Source organism: Saccostrea echinata, unplaced genomic scaffold (assembly GCF_033153115.1).
Source record: "Saccostrea echinata isolate AGI-Se365-2 ecotype Australia unplaced genomic scaffold, CSIRO_AGI_Sech_v1 ptg000002l, whole genome shotgun sequence".
Taxonomy (NCBI): Eukaryota; Metazoa; Mollusca; class Bivalvia; order Ostreida; family Ostreidae; genus Saccostrea; species Saccostrea echinata.
The window spans coordinates 31,569,634-31,586,028 of record NW_026889751.1 but is presented as its reverse complement, the minus strand read 5'-3'; the positions used below and the strand labels follow the sequence as shown (position 1 = coordinate 31,586,028).

General features: G+C 32.8%; 1 protein-coding gene across 2 annotated transcripts in view; it reads left to right on the top strand.

Moving 5' to 3' along the window:
• Window positions 1-271: 271 nt before the first annotated feature.
• The window catches only part of LOC133177579 (hypoxia-inducible factor 1-alpha-like), a 33,066-nt gene continuing 16,942 nt past the window's right edge, over window positions 272-16,395 (top strand). The window contains exon 1 of one of the 2 annotated variants that reach the window (XM_061312549.1): window positions 272-444. In XM_061312549.1, coding sequence (XP_061168533.1) covers window positions 422-444 — 23 coding nt within the window. In that variant the 5' untranslated portion in view covers window positions 272-421. Of the gene's footprint in view, window positions 445-11,646; window positions 11,756-16,395 lie in introns of those variants that run through there. The other variant, XM_061312556.1, reaches the window with a different exon arrangement.

Genomic DNA, 16,395 nt, shown 5'->3' with positions numbered 1-16,395 from the left:
TATCACAACATAAATCAAATTTTTCTTTCATCGCCGTGTGCTCTATCAATGAAATTTGGCCTCATTTGAACTCTAGGGTTAAGTAAATGGGACGGAACAAATCTGTCTGGGCCAATCATTCTCTATGTCATCATGGTCATTTCAAGTTCAATGGATCGTGATGTTGATGCAGATTACAATACCAATAAATAAACAAAAATACAGAATGTTATTTACTTTGTTATAATATGCAATATTTATGATTTCGAGCTGTACACAAGGTTAAGGTCACGATGTCTCGAACCATTGAGAAAACACGAGTTGTGGCGCTTGAACTATATCCGGTTTCATCCACAGGAAGTGCATAAAATAGAAACTGGTAAATATTTTTCAGACATTTTGTGAATATATCAAGAGAACAAAGAGGATTTAATATTTCCAGATGAGCTCGTCATCAAAAAGAAGGTAAAGGAGACATTTCTTTGTTTTACCTTAGTGTATTTTGAGTTGGGATGCTTTAGAAAATCGTGAAGAGGCGAATGTTGTTCACATCTGATCGACCATGTGTGATTGTGTCAAATTTTTTTTTCTTGATAAGCAGTGATTTGTGGGGGTTGTTTTTGCTGTAGCAGATCTGATTATATATTTTGATTCAGTTGATTCCCAATATAAGAATAATTCGTCAATCACAAAATTGACCAAATCTGTACATGGATGGAGCAAGAAAGACCAAACGTGTGTATATCTGTATATATTGCAGTACTATTGAGTTTTGGATGGACATTGCTACACGATTGATGCCCCCCTTTTTCAAATAAAAAGCACAAGGAATCGAAGTTTTATTTAGAATTTGTTATCCTCCTTTGGTAAATCCAGATAAACAGTGATGATTTTTTTTGTAAAATTTGTATTTAGCAGACCCTGTACAAGTATCTATTGCAAGTTCAGGCATTTAAATGATTTATAATCAATGTAATAAAGAGATTTATGCCTTTAAATTAAAAGTTTCATTTTTAATAAATTTGCTATGAATAGTTAACCTATCAAAAACATCCAGCACTTTAACATGAATTGAGGTCAACCCTGATACATCATATGGCTGACCTAAATTTTTTATAAATGTCAGTTGAGAAAAACAGCAAATCAGGCCACATTCAACAGTTTGTTGAAAGTAATACTGTAATCTATTTGGAAAGAGAAAAAAAATCTAAAGATAATGTTGAACTTTGATGTCGGTCAAATTTTAGTTAGAATAATCTAACTGTGTCTCTGGACAGGCCCTCACCACAAACCAGGTCCGGAGGACATTTATCATTTTAACGATAGAACATTCTATCTAGTCAAAGAGCTAGGTTCACTTTATGCATAAAATGGCCCTGTAGAATACCAATTTATTGACAAACACCTTATGTTCAATTTTAAACATCAAGATAAAGTAGAGACTTAGTGATTTCATTTCCTATATTAAAATTTTTCGCCTTAAAGTCCAGGTCTTGGAAAACAAGCTTTATGGAATTGCAATGTTCTTGAATTTTAAGGAAAACAGGTATATTCAAGTACTTTCAGAGAAGAAAAATAATATGAGCGCACCCTCTGATCTAAAAAATAAAACATGTTTTGTAATCCTTAGAAACGGTTCCATCAGTAAATAATTGCATATTTTAGATCAGAGATTGCACTCTATATTAAATATCGAAAAATAGCTTTAAAAATTGGCTGTTTTTGTAGAATTGTTCAGGATATGAGGAAAATGACGCACTTCATGACGTCATAATGCATTGACTAGCCAGAAAATTACGTCATTTTTGGTAGATTTGCAATCGCCATATGTCTAAATGAAATTTAATGCATTGTCAACTAAAACTAAGCAGTTTCAGTTTTTCAAAAATTCACAGGGCCTAAAAAGGCCCAAAGTGAACCTTGTTCTCTATGCCCCAGATAAGTCTTGGTTTGTGTATTTGGGTATACAGAGGGAGATCAAAAGGGAGCACTAGCTGTTGCATATTGGATAGTTTCAGCAGTTATTGGACAAGGATTATTTTCTGGTAACTTTTTATGACAGTTTTTCCTAGCTATTAGTGCCTAAATAGGGCAATTTTCATGTCCACATAAAAATGTGGATAAAAATTCAAGGTATATTAAGGCCACAAAGGGATTGGCCATGCAAAGTTGGCGACCACAGATGGCAGCAAATCTTTGGTCATTTTGTTACTATACATGGCTAGAACAGGAGAGGTAGTTAGTTGTTGGGGTGTGTGTGTGAATTCTAGCCTTTTTCCTTTTAACTGTATATGTAAACAAAAGTATTTTAATCAGTATTTAAATTCTTTAACTGGGCTTTCAGGTCAATATACCTTTGCTCCGGGTTCAGTGGTGTTTGTGTGCATGCTAATCTCGGTACTCTGACCTTAAGAGATACAGGCAGAGTTATTGAGGCCACTGAACATTCCTTTCCACATGGATAGTACCACATTTCTGTTCATTGGGGTTCGTTCGTACCATAGTTTTGTCCCACGTACATTGGGTGATCGTTACCATAATCTGTTGTACCTGGAGACCATGTGGTTTCACAAAATTTTCACAAATTCTGGTTCTTTTATATAACATTTCATGATCATATATGCGAGAATGAAATTGCAAGTAGACCCCTGGAACATGTTGAAGACGGTCTCAGGTAATTATGTGAAAAATAAACTTCTTGTAGAAAAATATAATTTACAGTAACTGAACTGGTTTTATAGGTGGATTTTGCTTGATATGTAATTTCAAAATACAGGATGTCAAACACACCACTAATCCAGTTCTTAGCCTTCAGATTTTATATATCTAATCATGTTTATTACAATTATAGAGAAATGCACCCTCCTTCCAAACCTATTAAAACATGATTAAGTACATAATTAAAGTCAAGAAGAGTGCAAACTTTGATCATTTTATGTGTTATAAGATTTATTATATATACATGTATCTGTATATCTGTACTTTAGGCCAACATTTTTTTATTAAATGATTTACGGGAGCACTGACTGCGATTCTGGCTAAAACAAAATAAAAATAAAAGTCCCTGTTGTTGATTTTTTTTTTAAATTTCCCGCCGATCGTCAATGCAAGTGCACTAAGAAAATAAAATTATGTGCAAATAAGTCGGCAATTCTGATTGGCTGCTTTATTGAAAGCCATTATCATCATCCAATCAATTTACGTCTGTTATCAATTGTTTCGGAAGTGTATAAACGTGACAACATGGATGCAGAAATGTCAATTTTTACAAGAGTTGAGAATAATTTGTCCTTGTACACGAAAGTTTTTCCAAGTCAACCATAGCTAACAGGAAAATCAATTGGAGTATGTCCGATGACGAAGTTAAGTTGCAGTTAAAAAGAAATGATCAGCCTAATTTTATCAGAGGATACGTTGACAAGACTGTCACTTTTGCTTTGGGTACCGTATACAGTAGTTCTCTTACAATTTTGATACCTTTGGCAAACGTGATAAAAGAATGGAAATTAAAGATATACGTTCAAAATTTGTGAAGAATAAAATGTGACGTATCTAATTTGCATGTATATCAAAAAAACGTTTTCAAACTTGTAACATTTTAAAACGATCGTATGCAGCACTGTACAGACTAGAAATTAATAAGTTAAATAGTTGTAGAATAGATATAAACAGACACTGCAAACAAAAGGGTATTTAATGTGTTAATACTGTCAAGCTTTCAGATGTTTGTTAATATGCATAAACATATGCTGTATTGTAAAATACAGGACGAATTCTTGATTCTGGGTTTTATATTATATTCAGATTCACTTTATAACAATATTTTCCATTTTTGATTTGTTGGTTCATGATTTTTTCAGTTCTTTGAGAAAAGTGAGGTTCTCAATCTCATTATAAACTTTTTTCTTTGGTGATCTTGCTGTGGTCATGATTAATATTTTGATAAGAACATGAAGAAATTCCTTAGATTTCCCCCATTTCTCATAAGGACTTAACAGTCTACTTTAATTTTTGTGTTGCAGTTATCATATTTTAAGCTCCACACCATATATATGGCAATTTTTATCGAATAAATGAAAATAAAAAAATCAGACACTTTTTCCAATTTTATTTTTATTTTTATTTATCCCCCCCGACCCAATTTTTCAAAAAAATTCCCATAAATCATTTAATAAAAAAATGTTGGCCTTACTTTAATTCTAACTGTGATCATTTTTCATCATTTTTGGAACAAAAAGAGAATTATTTCCCTTGTTTCCCATGCTCTTTAGATGGTTCCCAAGGGACCATCCTGGCAAAGGAAGAACAACTGACCTGACATATTATCTTTATTGATCATGTTGATATGCCCAATATTGGTAGTAGAGACAAGGTAGATTATGATACATATGTATGCTTGAAAAATCTAAGTTTCTGAGCATACAGTTGGTATGATCAGTTGCCAGGGGATGCTTACTCCTCCATGACACCTGATCCCACCTCTGATTTTTTAAGAGGTTCCATGTTTCCTCTGCTCTCACTTTGTATTGTCATTTCAACACTAAAATTACATCTACAAGATTCTAAAAAACAATGCCAGGGACTTGAATTATTCCTACTCAACTGTAATTTGAGAAAAAAAATGAGAGTAATTATTATTCATAGGGTAAATACGTTTATGAATGTGATTAAAAGATGTACAAACTGACCATTAATCTTTTTCCATATTACATGCTGGTGGTCTGAACAAAGCCAGTGAATTTATGTTTAGAGTATTAGTGACCTCTTTTTAGAGCAAGTTACCATTAAAGTCTATCACCAGCACTTTGTTTTTTGTCGCTGAAATAAAAGGAACTGTGTTTCTCTTGACCTACATCTAAGTTTCATGATGAAGCCTGTATCCTTAGAATTTCTTGTGCATATTTGATATAATATTTAATATTATGGTCCTTAAGATATATCCCTTTTATATTTTTCAAAAAAAAAATTGATGGTAAAATTTTGGAAAGGCATCGTGCAGCAACAAAACAGAAATATACATTTTGATAAATTTACCCATCTTTGTACTGTTTGTAAGCCAGGGGTTTTTGATCCAGTATGTTTCCCACAAACCCTTTTTCAGAAATGATTGATTGTTATTATTTTGTAATGCTGAGTTGGCAATATTTCAGGCATATATTGGTGGTTAAAATTTACATTCTGTGGCCAGTTTTGAAAGTTTTTGGGTTTCTCTGGAGCCCCCCATTGAGCCTATTTTTTTTCCAAAGCCTGCAGAGAAATGATCTTTTGCATGCCAAGGGGGTTGTAATCCTTGACACTGGGAACCACTGAATGTCTCATCCGATGGATTTAACCGTTGGATCAAAAACTTGAAAAACACTTGTCTTGTGAAGATGAAAGTTAACGGTATCTATTTCGAAATTTTGGAATTGAGGCTGAGAGCTAAAAGACGACATTTAAGAATCAAATTTGAGTCTATTATTTTTACCCATGTATATATATTAAGGTATACCCTGCAGGTTTTATTTGATGTTGAGAATCCATCCCTGATGGGCAGGTGACAGGTCCCATTTATTTAATTGATCAGTGTACAATCCATCTCGTCCACTGAAGTTTCCTAATTGATTTTTCAGGTGAATGTTACATTAAAATATCTATTAATTACTTGAAAGCCCTTAACGAAGCTGCTGGCTCCCGTAATGTTACACACAGTTTTATCTATGGTCCATATCTGTTATAGATGTGTCATCTCTATGATTGGACCAGGGCGCTTAATCTTAAAGCAAGAGGTTTCTGTCCGTTGACATCCTTAATGGCCGTCAAACACGAGGGAAGTCAATTTGTTTATAAATGGAAATTCTCCCGACTTTGGTTGTCTCATCTTGCCCTGCTGCAGAGAAGCTGTGGCTTCATATATAAATGTCCTGATATTTTATACTGTAAGCCAGCCTACCAATTGCTATTCATAAAGTATGGTTTAATATGTAGAATAATTATACAAAAGAGAGGCCAGAGGAAAAAAAAGGTTTAAATTACTTGATACCCAGTAGTGTGTAGAAGATAATTGACAGTAGCCAGGATTTCATTTTAAAATTTAAATTCAATGACAGATGTGAAGCTCTTTTATATTTTATATAATAAGATTGAAAAAAAGAAGGAGAAATATGAGTTGTAGAAGTACGATATTAAACGTGTGTATACCAAGAGACCTGATACATGCATGTGTGCATATAATCGTAATTACCATTTAGTTTTGTCCACGTCCTTGGTTGCGTCATCACTCTTCAGATTTTGTATAAATTTTAAGGTTCACAAACCCTCTGTTCACTCATATAAAATCTTGCTTTAAAGCTTATGATTTTCCAAAAGAAATGTATTTTGTAAGTTAAATGCAAACAATTTTAACTTGGTTTGTGGGGCAAATTTGGACAAAAAAGACATTTTACTTGACTTTATAAAGGAGTAACAGACATTCATTTCATTAAGAGTTATCTCTCTTATCAGAGTGGTAATGAACCTTAAGCATAATTTTCTTTATTGGCATGTATATCATTTATTTAGAATGGTCTGTGGTGAAAATTGATTTTTTATTTAATATTAAGGTCAGTTTGGCCTCCAGGCCATAAGCTGAGAACAGACTTTAGTCAAAATTTCAAGTTGATATAACTTTTGAGATAATCTTCATTATCAAACAAAATCTTCGTCATGCATTTGTATTTTAAATTTTGTACATGCCTGATATTTTTAAAGTCCACATATATAAAAAATTCAGAGTCAAAATTTTGACCTAAAGTCTATTTTCAGTTTATGGAGTTCAGGCCTAGAGTCTAAAGAAGGTCTTATGTGCATCCTTGTCTAGCTGTCTGTCTGTCTGTCTGTCTGTTCTGAACAACCAGGAAATTATCCACAGCTTTCAGTGGCAGCATAGCAGGGGTAGACACCAAGGCATAGCAGATAAAATTTTGTTTACAGTAGAATCCAAAATAAGGAGACTCGAGACCTTTTTTTTCAAGAAAAATATAAAAGATTGCTCAGGCCAAATAAAAAAATAGGTGTGGTTCCGGTTACCCGACCGTCCCTATTTTATACCCCCGACCCTAAACTTTTTTTGGGCAATTTTCATATTTTTTCCGGAATTTTCCCCGATTTCCATCAATGGCTCTGGTTTACGTTTTAGCAATGATGGCTTCCTTGCACAACATAGTGCAGGTGTTTAATAGTGTTAAATCCAAAGCAAGCTAGCACGTAGGTGTGACCGTGTCTCCTACCAATATTGACTAGTACAGTGTATATTGTCACACCACATCTAAATGTCATTTGCAAAGCAGTAATAGGTATTATTTAGAAAATTAAGAAAATCATTTTGTTAAAAAAAAAAAAAAATCCCTACCTACCTACCCTAATTTTTTTGGAGGTGTAACCGGAACCACACATATTTTTTTGTTTGGCCTCAGCTCACTGTTTTGTCAAATAAGTTCAATCTGTCACATATATTTTGTGAATGGTAGAATATCGAGTTATACATGTATATAGGACGGTAGGGTATGTTATACACACTGTCAGGTTATGTCTTAGTTTCGATCTGTGAGTCAGTGTTCCCTAGATTTTGGGATGAATTTGGAAACATTTCTCCACACAGGTAATAGGTAAATAAATGATTGTAAAAAGAAAAAAAGTCTATAAATTACATAATGATGCAACACATTGCATAAATTTCAAAAGTTGGTAACTTCTTGAACTGTTAGAGTGTTAGCTAGTACATCATGATAACATGAGCATGATAAGGAAAATCTGATAATGCTTATGTACTCTTTCAATTTTTTTTCTCGTGGAATTTATCTTAAAAAGGTGTTATCTGAATAAATTCTTTTCAAGACATAAGACATTTGTGGGGAAAAAAGTTAATCAGTGATATGAATATATACATGTCAAATTTGTTACCATCCCGATTCCAAGCACATACAGATTTCCATCCTCTATTTATGCCTCCAAAGCTTCCCTCTTCCTCTACATATAATATGCCACTATCACCTCTATAGTTCTACAAGATTTTAATCAGATTCATAATATGGTACCAGACACTTATCTTTCGGCAGAAAAATATCACTGCATGGGTACTAAGACTGGTCTTGACATAACATCTGAGTCAGCAGTATGTTTCTTGTTATAGGAACTGTTATTGCTCAATCCTAAATCTGTCATATGAATTTGGACTTGTACAATCCTATATATATATATATATATATATATATATATATATATATATATATATATATATATATATATATATATTCTTGCCTGTTAGTCGGATCTTTGGGAGGAAAATTTTGGTACAAACTCTAGGTTCGACTTACAAGCGAGTCCTAGTAAAATAAGTTTTTTTTATTTTTGGAAGAGAAAATTTAAAAGTTATTTTGAGACAACTCCAAAGATCTATAATTGTTTATAAAAGTCAGAACTTAAATCTGATGCAAAAAAGAAGATCTAGGGTTAACATATACATAAAAGTGCTTAATATAGATTTTAATGACTTGTTCATGTTTAGATTATTAACTAAATCATGTTAATAATATTAAATGATCAAAAATTTAATATTGATGTCATACGCAATACCATACATTGAAACACAGATGAATACAGTAGTCTAAGAATACAAATCTAAAATTGGGAACAGATTCTAGCAAATTACCATACCAACTTATAAGTGGGTCAGTGGCAAATTTCTCCATGTCATCTGAAAAAATACAACTGACTATTATAAGGGAATCATCTTATAGGCAAGTATATAGGGTAAGATTAGCTGTTTTGGGTGCAGGGTTGTCCTTAAGAATTGAAATAGAAGGGGACATTTAAAAAGTAGAGGGTGGTCTGGGGTTCCTCTCCTAATGGAGAGTTTAGGGGGAAAACCAAAATAACCAGGGAATTACATCATTATAGGTGGAGAAATTCCCCGGCCCCCGGGTCTTAGGGACAACCCCGAGGGTCTATCTTAAGGAATCTTTCCTGGGAAAGGGAGGGTCCCCCCTTCCACTTCTTAACCATGAGTAATTTTAATTAGACTGATTCTTAGGTTAATAAAAGATGTTTTATACTGATTCACCATGTTAATTGTAAACTGAGGAATGCTTGAAAAGTAGATATTAGAAAAATTCAGTCCCACAGCACACCTTTTAGTTTGACAACACATTTTGATAAATAACCAATGACGGGACGTTATGTACTGGTATAGCAAGTCCTAAATACTAATATTGTACTAAATGTCATGGGCACAAGTCCTTTTAAATTGAGGGAGATGAAGAAAAACTTCCTATTGTGACGACAAGTAGACACAGTATTTATTATATTGTATGTGTAAACAGAAGTGAATTCCATCTGCATTTATAAATAACACATTGTTTGTTCCTATGGAGAAAATTTCCATTTTTAAGGCATGAACAAATGAGGATGTTATTTTCAGCTTGTTTTCCCATTTGTCAGTATATTTTTAATGAGACAGTTCTGCATGACTGAATTACGGTCAAGAATGTTGTTTATTAATGTGCAAACAAGTGCATCTGTGATGTTTATTTGACCTTTATTGTGTTGCAGCCCACTTGTTTTTGCCTTTGGTTGGATGACTGGCCTTGAAATCAAGGTTGTTGTGTAGAAATGTTCGATCATGATTTTATGAATCGTCCTGAACGATACTAGAACAAAATCTTATGTAGAAATAATCTCTCTCAGCAAATGCATGTAATCAATAGGACATAGACGCTGATTTAGAACAATGGGTACCAGTCTCGGGCAGGACATAAAAAAACAGATCAGGACCCCCAAAATGCTGCCAAAAAATATTCCCAGACGAGACAATACCACAGACTGATTCAGAAGAGCGCATTAAAGGTAGACCAAACACTCCCCAGGCCAAGGACTAAATATGCTTTGATTTACAACATTGTTTTTTTGGCAATAAATAAAAATAATTAGTCCCCCTCAAAGATTGATATTTAATGATTGATAAAATTTTTTTTATTGTTCATGTTTTTTTTATTTGTTCCAAAAAAAGGCTTGGTAGCTATAGAGCCTAAAGAGGTCAGTTGCCTAATCATGGGAAAAGATTCTGGAAAAAAAGTTCAATTATTAATTCATAAACTGTAAATATATCTGAGTATTTAAGACATTCATGTTTGATTCGATCCACACATTACCAAAGCATCCCATTGATATTGATTTTTGACTGGAAAGTATTGCTGATGACATTTTAAAGTATTAGTGTTCTATATAAACAAGTAAACAGATTATTTTTTGGAGAACAAGAATGCACATTAAAGAAATGTATATTAGTAACTTGGCCCAGAAAAACGATTCATTAAACATGTAAATATGGCAACAGTGGGAGGCGGCTGCCACCTGTAGTTTTGTATGATGTGCTTTGGTCTCCTAACGAGAGTATAAAGTCTATAATAGAGAAGAATATTTTCAGATGTCCCTACCTCTAATTGGCGAAAACCCATTTGTTTCAGGTGTTGAAATGTCAGAGAATGACGATATTATTGTCATATATTGTTATTTAAATGTTTCTTTTACATCATGAGAGAAAATGTAAACTTTTGAATAATAAACACCTACAAGCAAGTTCTTTTAAATGAAGCAATGTGACTATATTTTAATCAGTTCATTAAATACAGTAAAACTTGTCTAATCCGTACAACACTGGTTCCATAGAAATTGGCCGGATTAGACAACATTACGGATTAGACAACATTTTTAACAATTGAATTTACTGAAAGAGACTTAAAGTTAACACCGTATGTAGGCAAGATTTCGGAATACACAACATCCGGATTAGACAATTTTCACTGTATATGTTTCCCAGTCAAACTATATATGCAAATAAATTACCCATTGTTCTTATGTGGAATCATTGAAATTGGTTAATATAATATTATGTGTGAATGCATCTTTTATATCTATCAGTAATTTAAATGATACTGTATTAAAATTAATGCATTTTTTTTTGTGTGTGATTTGACATCTTCAGACATTACTTTAGTGGAAACAATTGTTATACATGTAATAAGAGAGTGGAAAGGGGGGGGGGGAGGGGGGGGGAGGGGGAATGGACATTGTCGTGTAAACCATGTTGGTCTGTTTATTAGCAGTAGCTATTTGTCTTTAGAGGTAGATAATTTCTTCCCCCTCCCTCCGAATTGTATGAACATTCATAAACAGTTCTGTCAAATTAAGGGATTCAGTGAATGTGATGATTTTTCCTTTGCTTCTTTATACCTGGCAGTATTAAATGGATCAATAAACAAAATAGAAAATTGCTGTTATTCAAAGAGTTAATTTTAAACATAGGATTACAAAGAGCTTATAAAATGGCTATTTGAATTTTAAAAAACACACAAAAAAAACCCCCAGGTGAATTATAGTTAATGTGTAGAAACCCAGAGATAGGTAATTTTCCCAGAATTATTGAAAGGCACCTGCTAATACCGCTTGATCAGAAGTTACCTGGGTTAGAATCCTTTACAAGTCACTGAAAATGTCTTATTAATCTGAGAAAGTCAGGGAAATGATTGCAATGCGAAATGTCAAATGAGTAGTAGATTGTGTTAGCACTGCTAATTAGCCTTTAATATTGGAGATCAAAACACTGATAGCCAATACAGACTACGGCATAAAGTCAGCTGATCTTTCTTGTGCCGCGGGTGTAAATTACTTCATATGTATAAAGTCTCTCGGAGGTCTGGATTGAATTAAAACATTTTTTCTGTTTTGTGTGGAACTTTATTTTCTCAAAAATGCCATACAAGTAAGTAAATAAGCAATACAAATTCCAAGAGAACTTTTGAGAATTTCAAATTTTGTAATTTCAAAATTTCTTTCTTTCTTTCTTTTTTTTTTTTTTTTTTTTTTTTTTTTTTTTTTTTTTTTTTTGATTTTCAAAGTAAATTTCTGAAGAATTTTGAATTTTCTCATAAATTTAAGTATTTCTTGGCTCTCATGTATTAATTTTGTTGTTGTGAATTAATTAGTCTTTTGACTCTTTAAAGAATTTTGTGAAGTCTAATTTGAATAATTATGTGTATTGATTAAGTATTGATGAGAAAACTGAATTATTGTAAATAATTTATGAAAATCAGGTACCAGTTTGGACTAGATGAACATGTAAATGTGATGATGTAGTAGGAGTTGGTGGGTTATGTTTCTTTTTTGTGGATATATAGCAGGGTTGAGTTCCTGTAAGAATCTTTAATATCATGTCCATTATACTGTGGAATTTTAATGTGTTATGTCACTCTAAGGATGTATAAGACTTTGTTGGATTGTAATTAAATCCAGCCACCTTGGTACTCAGTGTCAGATGTGGAAATTTTTGAAAAGTAATATTATTCCACAAGTACATCAGACACAATAGATTCCTGAATTGTTGTGAAAAATTGGGCCAGACTTCAGAATGAGTTAATTTGTGAAGTCTGGAAAACAGAATTGACCTACTTATTTTTTTCTCTGTGTTATATGTGGACACAATTCCATTGTGGAGCAGGGTCAAATCAGAAGATATGTGGATTACGCTGTTAATTAAAATGATTAACTCACAGAAATATTCCTTTCCTAATTATGTCCCTCAGAAAAAGTTCCGTTCTTCATTACCGGTCTACTATGACTAAGAGATATATATTTCATTCTAATTAACGTCTATAATGGTGAAATATTTTATTCTTGATTAAACTCTTAGACTGAAATGTTGCAATCAAAGTTAGTCATACTTTTAAATAGATACAGCAATTAGTGTAGATTGTAAAGTGCATTATAAAACAATTGCATAGTAAAAATGCAAAATTTTCTGAAACACACACACACATATGGAGAGAGGAGGTTGACAAAGAATTGTCCAGTTGATTCACAAATAAAAATCAAAGAATTATAGGATATTTCTTGCACATGTATGAATTCAACTTAAAAGTGATTTTTTATTGTTCTCAGTTGATTTGTATTTTAAATACCCAATGGCATATATAATAATTTATCCTGCAAATACCCCTTGCATAAAGGTAACCTAATAAACCAAAGCTTTATTCGGTCAATGCCCTAATAAAGTCTTGTGCATGTATTCTGACATTCTAAAATCATTGTGACGTCATTTACGCCATGGTGTCTTAGTTTCAACTGCAGAGATGTGCCTAAATTGGGTTGGAAATAGCTTGTTTTATAGTTCTGATGTAAAAATTAATTTTATTGCAGGATAATCGTGGTCTTCACCTTTGTCTGTCTATTAATTCATTTGTATGTATGCAAGATATTTCAAAAGCAAAATTCATTAAGTAGATTTCAGTAAAATTTAATGAGAAGCTGTATAATACTTGGACAAGAAATGTTTGACCCTGAGATGGATTGGGTAAAAACAAGATGGATGTTGGAACAGTCTTAAGAAGAAATGTTTGACCCTGAGATGGATTGGGTAAAAACAAGATGGATGTTGGAACAGTCTTAAGAATGAAAGTTTGACCCTGAGATGAATTGGGCAAAAAACAAGATGAATGTTTGAACAGTACGTCTTAAGAGGGAATTAAGGTTTAACCCTGAGATGGATTGGGCAAAAAATGATATGGATGTTGGAACAGTCTTAAGAAGGAATTAAGGTTTGACCCTGATATGGATTGGGCAAAAAACAAGATGGATGTTGGAATAGTCTTAAGAAAGATGGATAACTGAAACATCATATTATGAATTCTGAAAATTAGAACCCTCTGGAAAAAGAAGATTATAAAAAAGTTAATGGAGTGTGTGCAACACAGAGCATCCCAAATTCATATTCTAGGATTGGGAAAGAATTTTACTACAGAGGCTGTGATGGAAGGATAGACACAATCCCAGTCAATGCTGTCCACTTATAATTGATTTGGACTGCTATATTTCATGTTTTAATCATGCTTTTAAAAATCAATACTTGTCTATTACAATTTTTTTATGATATGTATAGTACATGTTGTATGAAATTTTATGCCCCCCTTCAAAAGAAGGGAGGGCATATTGCTTTGCTGCTGTCTGTCAGTCTGTCGGTCTGTCTGTCGGTCCACCAGCAGTTTCCGTTCATTTTCTTTGCAGAGGTTGCACATACGGAAATGAAATTTGGTATACAGATTTATTATGTAAATATCTAGGTCAAGTTTTGTTTTGGGTATGATCGAGCAATTTATGACAGAGTTATGCCCCTTGGGCTTCGAAAAATTCCAATTATTTGCAGTTTCTGTTCATTTTCTTCGCAGAGGTTGCACATACTGAAATGAAATTTGGTATACAGATTTATCATGTGAATAGGTAAGTCAAGTTCTGTTTTGGATTCCATCAAGCAATTTTTGACAGAGTTATGCCCCTTGGACTTTGAAAATTCCAATTTTTTGCAGTTTCTGTTCATTTTCTTTGCAGAGGTTGCACATAATGAAATCAAATTTGGCATACAGATTTATCATAAAAATATCTAAGACAAGTTCTGTTTTGTGTAGGATCGAGCAATTTTTGACAGAGTTATGCCCCTTGGACTTTGAAAAATTCCAGCTATTTTTTTTTTTTGGGGGGGGGGGGGGGGGGGGCATAAGTGTTTCACAAACATCTCTTGTTTTTCTTCATTTGTTTTAATTTTCCAATCATTATGTTTTTCATGAAATCTGGAAATTCTCGAGGTTTTTTATGTCAGTATTTTTGTTACCAGGGTAACTGAAGTTGTTAACGAGTAAATTATTTATCGTTATCATCATGTTATTAGAAAAGAAAGTCATATAGATTTTGATTGGATGGTTTGAATATTTCCCTGTTCCTCTGGTGATAAAAATCTTGAAATATTAATTAGTGAAAGCTTAGAAAAAGTGGAACAATTGAAAAAAAAAATAGTCCTCTTGGTAACGTACAGAATTCTGGTTACTGTTTTGATGTATAGCCATATTTTCATTAAATTTTGTAATATTGATGTAATCTTTCTGTACATACAAATTTTTATCAGTTTTACAAAATTTATTTTCATATATAGATAAAATGCTGCCAGGAAAGCATTCCCAGTTACTAACAAGATAATGATACAGAGTGATGAAATTTGGAGATATTTATTACGTAGAAATTATAGAAAATTCAAATGTTACAATTAAAAATGTAGAAATTTATAACGTAGAAAGACATGTTTAACACATGAAAGACTATAGGTTATTGAATTTGGTGCTGGCTATTTTAAGAAGCAGTTTGCAGTTATATTAACATTGTGTGAAAGACACTTGATTTCTTTCATTCTAAATTAATCTTTCTGCATAGAGTTTGGGGGCTTTGATTCCGGCATTTGAGTAGATAATAAGAAATCTATGAGTGCAGCCATATTAAATTTCACCCCATTTCCTTTCGTAAAATATACGTAATGCTACAAAGTGCAACTTTCACAACTCCTTTGCATGTGCCACAATTAAAGATTTTTTTTTTTTAATTTTCAAAAAAGAAAGTGAATCACTCCTTTTTGGGTGGGCTCCTTTGTTACCATGGCAACAGATAAAATGGGGTTAAAACATGACTGGCCTATGATCAGGAATATATAGTGTTAGGTGATAATGTGATTATGAATTTTAAGCTCTGACTTATTTTATTGCAGTAAGGTAAACATCTTCTTTATGATTTACGTCTGGAATTTCATGCAGTAATGTCAAATTCTGATTCTGCGTTTGTACCAGAATGCACCTCATTTCATATTACTATCAGATCAGTTACTCAAGTTATGCAAATTTTTGTTTCTTCTGCATTTGAAAAATTTTGTCAAAAAATTCTATGTAACAAGTTCTTATCAAGGAAATGATGACATTATTGCTTGCAACAAGTTTGCTTTCAGTATGGGCTCACTTAGATGAGCTCACTTTTGATCGCAGTCTCATTTTTTCACTACTGATATATATTCCTTTTGTAAAATGGAGATTGAGATAGAAGTGAGCTCTTCTAAGTTTTAATGAGCCTGGTGAATTCTCTACTGTAGCAGTTCTTATAATTCCCCATCTTCTGCTTTTGTCACTGTTGGGGATTTAATTTGATCTTCAAATCTGAGGTTTAAATCATCTTCATGAACTAAAGTCTTAAAGTACACATTTAAGTGGTAATGGGTTATAGAAATAGAAGTAATCTGTATAAATAAGGGCAGTAGATTGGATTGTTTGATAACTGTTGTGGTCTTAAAGCGGAATATGACACTTGACCCTGTGTCTATTAATGGACATAGATTGAGAATTGAATCATTGAAGACAATAGTAATAATGTCTATCCAGCTACTGTGTTAAAAACTGAGTAGTGATGACATAGAGAGAATCAAATTTAGCTCGAAGATAAAAAAAAAAAAAAACTCTGCTTAATTTTACCTTCAGATGTGGAGGTTTACCTGAGTATGTAATAATACCAGTTCTCTATGAAGTGTGCACTTCACAAACA